The sequence below is a fragment of the Tetranychus urticae genome, chromosome 1 (genome assembly GCF_039701765.1).
Source record: "Tetranychus urticae isolate SD_2017Ah chromosome 1, NJAU_TeUrti_SD_1.0, whole genome shotgun sequence".
Lineage (NCBI taxonomy): Eukaryota > Metazoa > Arthropoda > Arachnida > Trombidiformes > Tetranychidae > Tetranychus > Tetranychus urticae.
The window spans coordinates 2027014-2039270 of record NC_142958.1 but is presented as its reverse complement, the minus strand read 5'-3'; the positions used below and the strand labels follow the sequence as shown (position 1 = coordinate 2039270).

Sequence of the window (12257 nt, the reverse complement as noted above, 5' to 3'; positions counted from 1 at the left end):
GTATTCTCATTTAATTATTCACAAACAATATACGTAAATTGTATTGAAATTAGAGTGAAGCTACAATTTTCTATTTACAAATGATGCTATCAATAGAGTTGAAATGTTTATTAAAAATAATATTTTTTCATAAATTTGTGTTCGTAAATCAATTTTCCCGGCAAACAAATTTGATCACGTGATAACTAATTTGGCGGTAAAAGTTGTTTTTCTTTGTAGCTTGGCTTGACAATAGCTTCACTTCATCCATCAAGAACAATCAAGTTCATTTTCGCGTAAACAATATTATTTAATTTTTCTGCATGCATTTATTTTTATTTTTTTGTTTTCATTATGGCTCCAATTTCAATCCAGCATGCTAAGGAGAGTAACTTTGCTCAATTTGCCAGGCTGATCGATTCAATGGAAAACCGGGTAAATATCTGACTTTAAGTTACCCTTTTTTTACATTTGTTTTCAACTTCATTCTAACTTGCTGAATTTTAATATTCTTTTTATCATCTTTTTACAGTACATGAATGTTGGCTCTGATGGCATTGTTGATATCAATAGTTTGCAAGTTATAAGAACTAGAAGTGGTCGTGTTTCCAAACCTAGGGTATCTATAACACCAAATAGACCAATAGATAAGAAAAGAAAAGGAAGATCATCTTTATACAGTAATACATCTTCATCAACACCTTTAACAAATTCATCATCAGCATCATTACCAGTTTCATCATCATCAACACCTTTACCAGCTTCATCATCACAAGATAGCTCTAGTTTCGATCAAACTCAGAGTCAACCACAACGAGCTATCACAAGTAATCATAATAGAAGCATTCTTTTCGACCGACCAGCCCAGAATGCGGCAAGCAAAAGTTTACTTGCAATTCTTAAAGCAGGAGGACCATTGGCTGCCAAAACTGCGCGAAATATTTACGAAAGAGCTTTGATTGTTTTAGGACGTGACGATTTACCCAACAAAGCAAAGATGCGACCATTTTTTACTTTTCATGAAGAACAAGACGTAGGTGTCACCTTTCTTTTCGATACTCCTGATTATACTCCATGGACTCTAATTTGTTTGAAATTTTTCGGCGAGGAAAATCTTGATTTGTACCAACAAATCTACAGATATGTTCTGGCAGAAGCGGCTATGAGAAGCCGTCAAAGTGATTTCTCAATGAGAACTATTACTTCAAATGTGCGAACACCAGCTAGTGCGAAAACAGATTATCTCGCTTTGATGCCTTGCCCACAAAATGATCCAAAACGAATGGTAAGTAAATTTTACTCTGTCCATTTACTTCTCACTCCTGTTTTTTATATTCACCAGGAAGTTGATGAAGACGATTTGGAAAACTTGAATACACAACAGACTCCTCATCGAACACGTTCATCAAATCAAGTTGTATCAGCCAAAGCATCACCATCTGTACTCTCAAAGGCCTACGTTACTGCTTCCTCGTCTATGCCAATTTACCACCCGTCAATCGAAAGCATTGTTTATCAGAATGACGCACAGTTAGCCTCATTGAGAAAACTTGCAGAGATTCTTCGACAGAATGATGAAGAAAGCCGTCAAGTTAAAAGGAAATTAACAGCTCGAGCTGCTAAAGCACTAGGAATTGAGTCTATGCCTTATGGCCGAAATGTATTACCATTTTTCACTTTCCATGAAAAAGAGATCGGTGTCAGCTTTTTGTTCAACATAGAGACATTGAGTCCATGGGCCAACATTTGTCAGCTCTACTTCGGCGATGAAATTCTAGAATTAAACAAAGAAATATATCGAATGATGAATCAACCTCGCTCTGAATCTTTGTTAATGTTGGAAAAATTGTGCAAATTGTAAAACCATCAGTTAATACAAACACTTTTTATTCATTATGAATTGTCCAATTCGTTTGATTATTCCTCCTTATTTATAATTGCAGCTGAAAACCTTTTGAGACTTTGTCTTAAAAGTAGTCTATAAGATGGAGCCAAAGATCAAGTGTTTAACTTTAAGAAAGTAATAAATTATTGAGATTTAAATGAAAAAAATAAGTTACTATTATTAAAGATTAATAATTTTCTATTACCATTTGTCTATTATCTTCAACAGTTTTATTAACATCATTACTTCAGATTGTTTACTTTGAAACACTCTTTACCACTGTGATAGTTATGTCAATATTAAACACAACCACTGGTTTAATGCCAATGGTTCAAAGTGATAGTAAACATCATTTATTCAATGTAACATCAGTTCATCACCAACACCATGATTTGAATCATCATTCAACTGACCCACAACAAATCATTAAAGCTCAATCATCTCAAATGACTAGTAGTTCTAACCATGTCAATATAGATTCAATGATGAAAAATTATTTTCACATTACGTTTGGAGACACAGTGCTTTTTAAAGGTTGGAGTCTTCAATCAACAACAGATGTTTTGATCGCCTGTACAGTGTTCTTTTTATTGGCCATTTTTTACGAAGGACTTAAGAGTCTTCGAGAATTTTTATTCAGAAGAGAAGCCAGATCTGGTAGTTACCAAGTGTCTCTATATACCCCAACAAATGCTTGTCCAGATGACATGATTGCAACCTCGGTCAATCAATCCGATGAACATCCAACCCCAACACTAATCAATTGTTCAATGTGGTCAAAGGCTCATTTCTATCAGTCATCCCTTCATGCCATTCAGGTCACAATTAGCTATACACTGATGCTTGGTTTCATGACTTTCAACACTTGGATATGCCTTTCAATTTTACTTGGTGCAGGTTTAGGATATTTCCTATTCTGTTGGCGTAAATTGACTTTTGTTAACGTTACGGATCATTGTAATTAATTTTTAATTGCCTGGAAACCAACTGGCTAAAATTGGTAACTGTTGTGAAAAATTAAATAACCTTGGTATTAAAATTTTTATTTCATATTAAACAATGATTCAGTTGTTTGCCATAGAAAGAAGTATCCGCCAAGTCTGATTGGTCTATTGCATCTACAGTGTAAAACAATTCAGATTTTAATCTAGTTTTTCTATTAGTATTCTACTTTTTCCCTCAACATGCAGTACATTGTCCGCCACTTTACCTGGTTTAGACCGACCTATTTAGAGACATAGACCGTTTATCGATTGGTAGTGACCTTAAGAAGCTTTAGTAAAGCCACTTTTAAGTTTAGTTTCAACTAAAGACGTTCAAAATTAAGTCGTTTAATCTTAAGTCGAAATTACTAATGAACAACTTTGCCACTTGGTGTCAGTAGCTTGTACCAACAAAACAAAATCTATCATTTTACCTCCATTCTTACTTTTGAATTTAATTTTCATACTTCTTGTTTCAAATTGTGTGTTACTTCCATTTATTTTTTAGTGAAAATGAACCAACCAAATAAATTGTTTTCTGATTTAGTTAAAGAAGTTGACTTTGAAGATGTGCCCTCGAAACGATCCAGGGAAAACTACAAAAAAGAAAAGGAATTGGAGGATTTACGAAAAGCTGGTAAGGTGCCAGCTCTTATTGATGAAGACGGAAAAGAAATAAACCCTCACATTCCGGAGTATATTGCTTCAGCTCCATGGTATATTGGAGCAAGTGTGCCCACTCTTCGACATCAAAAGGCAGCGAACACTGCAAAAAATCAATCAAGTTTAAATGACTATTATATTAGAGGAAAAAGTAAACAACTTGCAACAAAATACCGACCAGGAAGCTGTGAAAATTGTGGAGCTATGGGACATACTCGCAAGTTCTGTTTCGAGAGGCCGAGAAAGATTACAGCTAAAGTGTCCGGCGTTGTGATTGCACCTGATGACCCGTCTTTACCTAATTTAAAATTTGATTATGATGGCAAGCGTGATCGCTGGAATGGTTTCCAGCCCGCGATGTACCAATCAGTTATTGAAAATTACAAGAAACTCGAGGAATCAAAAAAAGTGTATAAAGAGTCCCTACTAAAAGACGAGCTGGATACCAAAACAGAGGAGGAAGAAGAAAAATATGCTGATTTTTTAGACATGCCAGGAACAAAGGTAGACAGTAAACAAAGAATTACTGTAAGGAATCTACGGATTCGCGAAGATACAGCGAAATATCTGCGAAATTTGGATCCTGATTCTGCTTACTATGACCCCAAAACACGGTCCATGCGTGGAAACCCATATGCAGATACTGCAAATCCATCTGATTTGCCTTATGCTGGCGAAAATTTTCTTCGTGGAACTGGAGACACATTAAAAGTATCTCATGTACAATTATTTGCCTGGCAAGCAAGAGATAAAGGAGCTGAGTTTCATCTTCAAGCTGAACCTACAAAAACTGCAATTGCCCAACAAAAATATGAGACAGAAAAAAAGAAACTTAAAAGATCAATTGAGAAAAGTATCCTGAATAAGTATGGTGGTGAAGAATATCTGCAGCAGCCACCCAGAGAATTGATTTTCGGTCAGACCGAGCAATATATTGAGTATTCGAAGGATGGAAAGGCTAAAATAGAACCGTCCAAAGTAATCATCAAATCAAAACATATAGAAGATGTATTTATAAACAATCATACCTCTGTTTGGGGTTCATATTATGATGTAAAAAATCATAAATGGGGCTACAAATGCTGTTCATCAACAATAAAAAACTCTTATTGTTTGAAATAAATATAAAGACATAAAGATTTTTGACAAACATTTTTGAGAATACATTGATATTCAATTTTGTAAACAAAAAATAATTTAGATAATAAAAATAATTATTTGCAGCAATTATGAACTTTTCTTTGACTCCACAGGTTTTTCTCCTTCTCCTGCTGTATTAGCGGTTGTTGTCGGTTTTTCTCCGTTTTTATCTTTTAACCCTTCTTTCTTTTCCGCATCCCGATTGGTTATCTTGTTGTTGATTAGGTTATGTAAGGCTATAACTGATCGTACTAATGATGCCAAATAAACCACCAACATCTGATCATTTGTTTTTACATACACGGATTTGACAAAAGTTTCACTCATGGTATCTGGTAGGAGATTGAAAATATCCTGTAACAGGTAGATAATTGCATTGTTGCGAGGAAGTTTATCCTCTACGACCAATTCAAGGTATTTTTTGATACTATTTAGTTGAGTGTATAACCCTTTTAATCCTAGTAATTGATTGTTTACCCTTTGAGACAAGGTACCAAGAGTGGTATCTTTGATATCACGTAACAGGTGTTCGACACCAACTTCTTCTGCTTCCTCTGCACCAATTTCACTCGAAACATGTTCAAAAGTTTTGGAAGTAGGTGTACCATCATCATGAACCTCTTCAACTGCGAAATAGGCTTCTGTTGGAAGTCCCAAGTCTTTAGGTTTAGCATCAACTATAACCAACACTGAATTAGGGCAGTATTTCCTGATTAAATCATTTATTTCAATATCGTTCGGATTTAATTTAGGTCCAGTATGATACCATCCAACAATATGCTCTCGTGTGTTGACTTTTTTGAACATGGAATACATATTTTCAAGATAATCATGATCCAGAAACCATACATTTCTCTCTTTATCATCCTCATCGAAAGGTACTATATAAATTGACAAGAAAAATATTATTAAATTAAGATTCTCAATACCAAAATAATGCAAAGTAATATAAATCAAATTTTTCTCACCTGCAAAACTGTTTGACACATCAAGAATACCTTTACCTTTCATTGCTCCCAACAGAATACCTACAACTCTTTTCTGGTTACCAATTTTACCCATACGGTTGAAATGATCAACCACTGACAACAGGACCAAAGGATGAACAACCACCTTATCGATTGGTAGCGATTCTTTGGCACGCCAAGACACATTTTCATCACTTTTAGCTGCCTCTTTCACATCAGTTGATAGTTTAGCCGTTGATGTTGGTCCTTTATCACCCTGTCAATGAAAACAAACACATGTTAGAAACTATCTTAAATGACATTGTTATGCATTTTACTCACCATGATCAATGAAAACAATAGAACAGTGGATAATAAACAATGATAAATTCAAATTTCTTTAATTACTTTTCGGCTTATGATGTTAAATGATCACCATTTAATTATGAGATGATTTGCCAATTATTTTATTGGTGGTAGTGACACCTGCCAAACATATGTTATCTAGTGAAAGTTTTAGCGCAGTACTCAAAATATGTTTTAAAATCTTTTTATTTTGCAATTTTTTTATTAAAAATTTTATTAATCTTTCATTCAATAACCTTATACTTCTGTATAATTTCTGCAGGGTATTAAAATATTATAAATTTGCCTAAATTAAAATAAAATATCATTTACTATGCAACATTAATTCCTATCAAAGGTGTGCATTTCCACGTTGAAGAAACATTATTTGTTTGTGTAGTCTCTTTTTCTTGATTGATGATTAATTTGAATTGATCTGGATATGGTTTAGATGAGGAAGAATCTGATTGACCAGTGCATTGAATTTCAATTTTATAAACCCCAGAATAATAAAAGACCATCCCTAATTCATGGCAATAACTTTTCGAGTTTAAAATCTGGAATAATAAGAAAACAAACAGAAGCATTAAATTATTAATTATTTCAAGGAAGTAACATTCAATTCTTACCTCATCAATATAAACTCTATCAGAACCCAAAATTGATCTTTTCATATCAACTTTGTAATTTTTTACTCCATTCTGTTGCTCTTGGAAACACGAGACCCACAATTCAACATCTCGCAATGAATTGCCACTAATGTTGGTTACTGAAATGGTCAACATTATAGCTTCACCAATCGAAAAATTAAGATCCTCTTCGATTTTTAAATCATTTCCATTTACTTTAACATCCCATTGAACAGAAGACATTATTATATGATCCAAAAGATCTCCAGTCCAAGGTATTTCAGACATGAAAGCGACTCCGGTGATATCAGTTGTTAATAAGCTCCAATTTAGGTTGACTTGATTGACTAGGTGATGTTTACATCTCTCCAGTAATGAAATTCCATTTTTGCTAATTTTTACTTCATTAAGGGAGCTTTCCTCATTCATCAAAGGTACTCGTTCAACAGGAACTGGAATTCGGCAAGTTTCTCTAGGTTCAATTAAAATGGACTTATTTTCGCTATAGTTTAGTTCCATTTCATAATTAGTAGCATTGAGAACATCAAAAACAAGATAACAGTGGGAAGGCCTGAAAAGTATAATTATATGAAAATTAATAAAATATTAATAAAAATTTGTGCATTTTGAGTCAAAGTTGGTTATAAGGCTCATGAATTAGACTTACATCTCAGCAGGAAGAACATCCCATTTAGTAATCAATACCGAAGGAATAATTTCAATATTGATAGCAATTGCACTTCTACGACAATATCCAGAGGCTAAACCCCCACCTCCACTATATTCAAATTCAAGGATCACTTCGATGACCTGAAAGAAAGCGATAAGTATGAATAAAAATTATTATTCTAATCGATATGTGATGAAGTAATGATTGAACTCACACGAGGTTGATATTCCTCCAAATTGATGGAATTGACTAGATCATATTTTCTTTTGACATTGGAATTGCTGCTACCGACTTGAAGTTCTGATAAAAAATTAGCTAAAGCTGAACCTAAAATATGAGAACGTTTAGATGAGCCGCTATCGCCCGCAGTATTTGAAGAAGGGTGATGATGTGGAGATCCTGTTAAAGAATTTGTATTTGTAATATTTGCGATATTTGGAACTGGAGACGAAGTACCACTCACAGATGCTGACTTCACTTTAAAACTTGAGGCTCGTTTTTTCGTCGAGGGTGATAAAAAATCACTAATGCCGTACACTTTAATATCAAAGTCGAATGATGATTGAGCGGGTAGAGGAAGACAGTTGTTCAGATCATTATCATTCCAAGTGACCAAGTTTGTTTCAATATCCTTGACAAGTTTGCTTATCATTTTAACAGAGATTATCTCGATAACATCGTTATTCGGACTATTATTAGTGACTTTAATGGAACATGTTTTGGTCTGACCAGCATAGATTGTTAAGCTAACATTAGACATGATGGCATTGTTATCGGTAGTTAAAGAAGTAAATGTGTCTGATTTCGGTAAATCAGGAGCTGAAATATCTATCAATGGCAGTGGAGGAATCACTTCAACGACATACTTAGCAGGTAATTTTAGACGACTACTGTTAGGAAGGTGAGGCCATCGACAGTCACTCTTTACACCAAGAACATGTGTAGAATATCCAAGTATGTCAAGTTTACCGCTATTTAAAGGTGTCCCCGTTAATTGAATTGGAAATGGCCCTGACTCAGCTGGAAGAGTTAACGAAGTTGGGTAAGTTTGGAAAGCAACTCCATCAGTTAATAAGGCAATATGATTGACCTGTAATTCAACAGGCAAATAATTGGATACTTGAAGAGTTATTTGGCAAGTTTCTCCTTGAATCCACTTAAAATCCATATTCTGTACTGCGGGTGATGTTAAAGATCTTCTTCGAGAAGAGGGTCGGCTCATTTGAATAGGAGTAAATATAAAAGGACTGGATGCAGAGGTAGGGATCAGATTATCCATTGATTTAGGCTTTAACTTAACTGGACGCAAAGAAGCAAAAAGGTTCTGTATCTTTAACGAAGATACCATAGGAAATTTTGTTAGATTAACTGATGGGATAGTAAAACCATTGTCTAAGGTCAGATTAACTGGAGCTCCTTCGCCACATTTCGAACCAAGCAATTCAAGTTCTCGAGCAAAGTCACTTTTTTCTTGTCTAGTAAGAATTTCACAAAAACATTGTAGTAGGAAGCTCAAATGTCGAATGGCTAATTGTTCACACCCCATTTCAGTTGCACTTCTAACAAGATCACTCAAAACTTGAACGTGAATCCCTGCCCATCCCATTCGTCTTTCACTGATTCGCTTCTCATATTCAATCGGATCTAATGTTAAACCATAACCACTAAGTGACTCGATCAATAAGTAATAACATTTTTCCCAATCCGATTCACGAGCAGCTTCAAGAGCAGAACATCTTCGATAGAATGCAGCTTGACGATGAGATCCTTTATTAGTTCGTTCGAATGTAGAATCATCAACACTCTCAACAGGCTTTTTGTCTTTACCCATAGTTAAATCAACAATTAAACAATTGATTTGTAAAACTGGGAAAATTGTCTGGTGGTTAACAGTAACTTATTCAAGAAATATTTTTGGCAAAATGATAGAATATTTTAAATTAAAGATAAGGGGTGTGATTCTGATATACTATCAGAATATTATCATCATCAAATGGATTAATTCATTTTTCTTGATGCGGAGCAAAACAAGAAAGTAAACAAACAAGAATCGGACTAACTTAATCCGGATCCGATACTCTTTCCGTATCAGATATCCCATGTGACAAATGTTGTTTTGGGTTTAAATTTTCATCTTTGCATTTATTTTTCGTGAATAAAATCTAAAGAATATTGCTAATTATGTCTTTGATTGCCAAAAATTTAGTTTCATCCGGTCCAAGGCTCAGTGGTAAGTTTGAAAATTCTAGTTTTAATGTGTTTATCTTTTCAATTTTTGTTTTTATCTTTGCAGGTGCTAAATTGAATTTTATCAATTGTGGAAATCAAATCAGGACAAAAAAAAAGTTAACCCTGAGGTCTCCCCAGTTTCCTGTGTACGAAAAGAAACTGCTTTTGGCCGCCTGTGAACCAATCATGAGGAGGGCTTCGGAAATACCCACTTCAATGCAATGCACAAATGTCACAAAATTAGAGGATGAAGAACCGCATCCTTACATTGCAGTATTAGCTGACGAATTGAAAGATTTTATGAATAAATCATCATTTATTGGATTTTATCATCTCAATTCGTGTGCAGATTTAGATTATCGGGCGGCTCGCAACACAATTATCAATTCTGGTTTTGCTGTTAGGTTGTACCAAAATAATATTGCTGATTTAGCATTGAAATCTACTAAATATGACCCGCTGCTTAAGTTCTTTTCTCGCAGCTGCAAAACTGTTATGGTTTTTGGAGACAACCTAAATGTCAAGCCTTTACTGAAGATTGAAAAAACGGCTCCATTTTTAATATTGATGTTTGGTGTTTATCAAGATCGAGTATTGAGAAAAGACGATTTGATTGAGATCAGCAATCTTCCAAATTTATCTACTCTTCATGCTCAACTATATCACACTTTGAATACCTTTGGAACATCTTTAACTTCTACTCTTGATTATCATGGAAATACTTTGTCCAATTTGTTAACTCGTGTATCTGATGCATAAACGAAAACTGTTGCTTTAAGTGCGTTAATTTTAAGTGACATATTTGCATAGTCAATTGTAATTAATAGATGATTGTTTATCCTCCTATAATTTGGTCGCTATGATTTAGGTACTTTCAAATTAAATGAATAAATCGAAAACTCAAATTCGAATTCATTTCTTTCCAACAAAAGTCGATTTTCACACAATAAGTTGATTTAATTACATGATGAACCATTCAACCCGATTGTTTTATGATGAAAGTCAAAGATAAAAATACTCTGAATTAGATGCAGTTTCGCTCATTAAAGCATAGCTAACCAATTTAAATTTAGACATAGACTCCATTTACAATACCCGATGTTTCAGTCCAACTTTTGTCTTCAAGTTATTTCCGCTTAAAATTTTGTAAAACTGGTTTTTGTTACCTTTTCAAGTTTACATTTAAAAGCTACCATTTCCCATCTGGTCAGTTCACCCTTTCATTGACTCAAATTTAGGTCTACTTTTGTCCATTTGTTTTGTTTATTTCAATCCAAAACTTTACACCTTGTTCTTAACGCTTTACTTTTATTCACCATATTTTTTGAAATGGATGGAAACGATAATAGTTCCGATAAAGGTAAGTTATTATAATTTATAAATAATTTTGCTGAATCTTTTTATCGAGTTATGATACTTGATTGTTTGTTTGTTTTTAGTTACAATAAGAGTTAAAATATCGGATGATGATTACGAAGATATACATTTTGATTGGTCAAAGGTCCATACATATGATATGGATAAATCAATATTTGAACAGGTAAATGTTCAATCAATTGTGTATTCGCAGTTGTTTATGATTAATTTTTTATCATTCATAGCTTTCAGCGTTCACAGGGATACAAGTTGAAGCAGTAAGAGACATGGGTTTGAGGAATCCTGGCCCGCAGATGTTTACAAATATTTCAAACCCGATCTTTAATAAACCGTAATCTATTTCTTATACAATCTATTTGATTAATTTGTTAAAATGAACTAATTTATCTACCATGTATTGCACAGGGGGTTTCACAGGTATGCTTATAGTCCGCGTGACCGTTCAGATCCAGAGCTATTTTCGATGAGGGATGGTGATTGCTATCGACTATATGCCTATACAAGATTTGACCATGATTTGACTGGCATTTGCGTTATGTATACATTATTGCATCAAGATTTGGTTGATGAAACTGAATGTAACGAATTCTTTTGCCATTCAAAAGGTAGCAGAGTCTTTTTGGATAAATTAGCGAAAGTGGTTAATTCTGATATCGATTCATATCTGAATAATTTACCTGATCGTCCAGGACCTAATGTTATACCAGGCACTCAATTCCTGACGTATGATGAAGAATGGCAGGATAGAGCTGATTTGAAAGTACAGGAAATATGCAGGGATCTGAATATTGGACAATATTTGCTACCTTCTTGTCCTGCACATCTTAATCACGATATACAAAGACGCTTTCCTCGTCTCTATTGTAGGGATCGAGGTTGATTGACTCTGATTGATTGGACCAAATTGTCAATTAATTTGAATAAATATGTGATGATTTCCGTCAATTTAACCGAACAAGATATGTGATTGACAATCAATTTTATACTTTACAATTTTATGATATTATTTTGAACTGTTCTTGATTAGTTTCACAGAGTCCATACAATCAACAGCATCTCCATCTGATTTCCAATCAGAAAACTCTTCAAGTTTGTGGTTTGAATTTTGAAGATGAAAATACAATTTTTTGGTTTTTAGGATTTATTGGTTATGATTACTCAGTAAAAAAGTAACGACAAAATTAATATCAACATCGTCTTGAGGTATTTTCTCTTTAATTAGATTACAATAATCAACCAATAAATCAGGATTGTGAGTTTTTAGTGAATGTAAACAAAATTCAATTTTCTTGTTTAGCTCAAAATTTTGTTCGGAGCTCAAATTTGTCTCCAGTAAGTTAAATTTGGCTTTGATGAAAGCAAGAAGCAATTGATCGGCGTAAACATAACTGAGTTTTGCAGTTTTGTCAA

General features: G+C 33.9%; 6 protein-coding genes and 1 pseudogene across 7 annotated transcripts; 5 read left to right on the top strand and 2 right to left on the bottom strand.

Moving 5' to 3' along the window:
* The first annotated feature begins 241 nt into the window (after window positions 1-241).
* Window positions 242-2068, top strand: LOC107368397 (uncharacterized). The gene is made up of 3 exons (XM_015936216.3): window positions 242-414; window positions 512-1264; window positions 1322-2068. The coding sequence occupies exons 1-3, from the start codon at window positions 334-336 to the stop codon at window positions 1838-1840; spliced, it is 1353 nt and encodes a 450-aa protein (XP_015791702.2). The 5' UTR covers window positions 242-333; the 3' UTR covers window positions 1841-2068.
* Window positions 2011-2951, top strand: LOC107368398 (protein SLC31A2). Its single transcript, XM_015936217.3, has one exon. It carries the CDS (start codon window positions 2155-2157, stop codon window positions 2827-2829), a length of 675 nt encoding a protein of 224 aa, XP_015791703.1. The 5' UTR covers window positions 2011-2154; the 3' UTR covers window positions 2830-2951.
* Window positions 2952-3246: 295 nt separating this feature from the next.
* On the top strand, window positions 3247-4737 carry LOC107366803 (pre-mRNA-splicing factor SLU7 pseudogene; annotated as a pseudogene). The gene has a single exon (XR_016199206.1). The product of XR_016199206.1 is annotated as a pre-mRNA-splicing factor SLU7 pseudogene (transcript).
* LOC107366705 (26S proteasome non-ATPase regulatory subunit 7-like) lies at window positions 4600-6045 on the bottom strand. The gene is made up of 3 exons (XM_089268334.1): window positions 5940-6045; window positions 5619-5874; window positions 4600-5531 (listed from the first exon to the last, which is right to left on the bottom strand). The coding sequence occupies exons 1-3, from the start codon at window positions 5940-5942 to the stop codon at window positions 4738-4740; spliced, it is 1053 nt and encodes a 350-aa protein (XP_089124460.1). The 5' UTR covers window positions 5943-6045; the 3' UTR covers window positions 4600-4737.
* An 86-nt stretch (window positions 6046-6131) lies between these two features.
* Window positions 6132-9288, bottom strand: brun (trafficking protein particle complex subunit brun). Its single transcript, XM_089268329.1, has 4 exons — window positions 7456-9288; window positions 7239-7381; window positions 6572-7142; window positions 6132-6499 (listed from the first exon to the last, which is right to left on the bottom strand). The coding sequence occupies exons 1-4, from the start codon at window positions 9070-9072 to the stop codon at window positions 6275-6277; spliced, it is 2556 nt and encodes an 851-aa protein (XP_089124455.1). The 5' UTR covers window positions 9073-9288; the 3' UTR covers window positions 6132-6274.
* Window positions 9289-9344: 56 nt separating this feature from the next.
* Window positions 9345-10369, top strand: mRpL10 (mitochondrial ribosomal protein L10). Its single transcript, XM_015936190.3, has 2 exons — window positions 9345-9471; window positions 9535-10369. The coding sequence occupies exons 1-2, from the start codon at window positions 9423-9425 to the stop codon at window positions 10227-10229; spliced, it is 744 nt and encodes a 247-aa protein (XP_015791676.2). The 5' UTR covers window positions 9345-9422; the 3' UTR covers window positions 10230-10369.
* Window positions 10370-10913: 544 nt separating this feature from the next.
* On the top strand, window positions 10914-12034 carry LOC149094359 (uncharacterized). The gene is made up of 3 exons (XM_089268310.1): window positions 10914-11010; window positions 11072-11178; window positions 11253-12034. Exons 1-3 carry the CDS (start codon window positions 10987-10989, stop codon window positions 11725-11727), a joined length of 606 nt encoding a protein of 201 aa, XP_089124436.1. The 5' UTR covers window positions 10914-10986; the 3' UTR covers window positions 11728-12034.
* The last annotated feature ends 223 nt before the right edge of the window (window positions 12035-12257 follow it).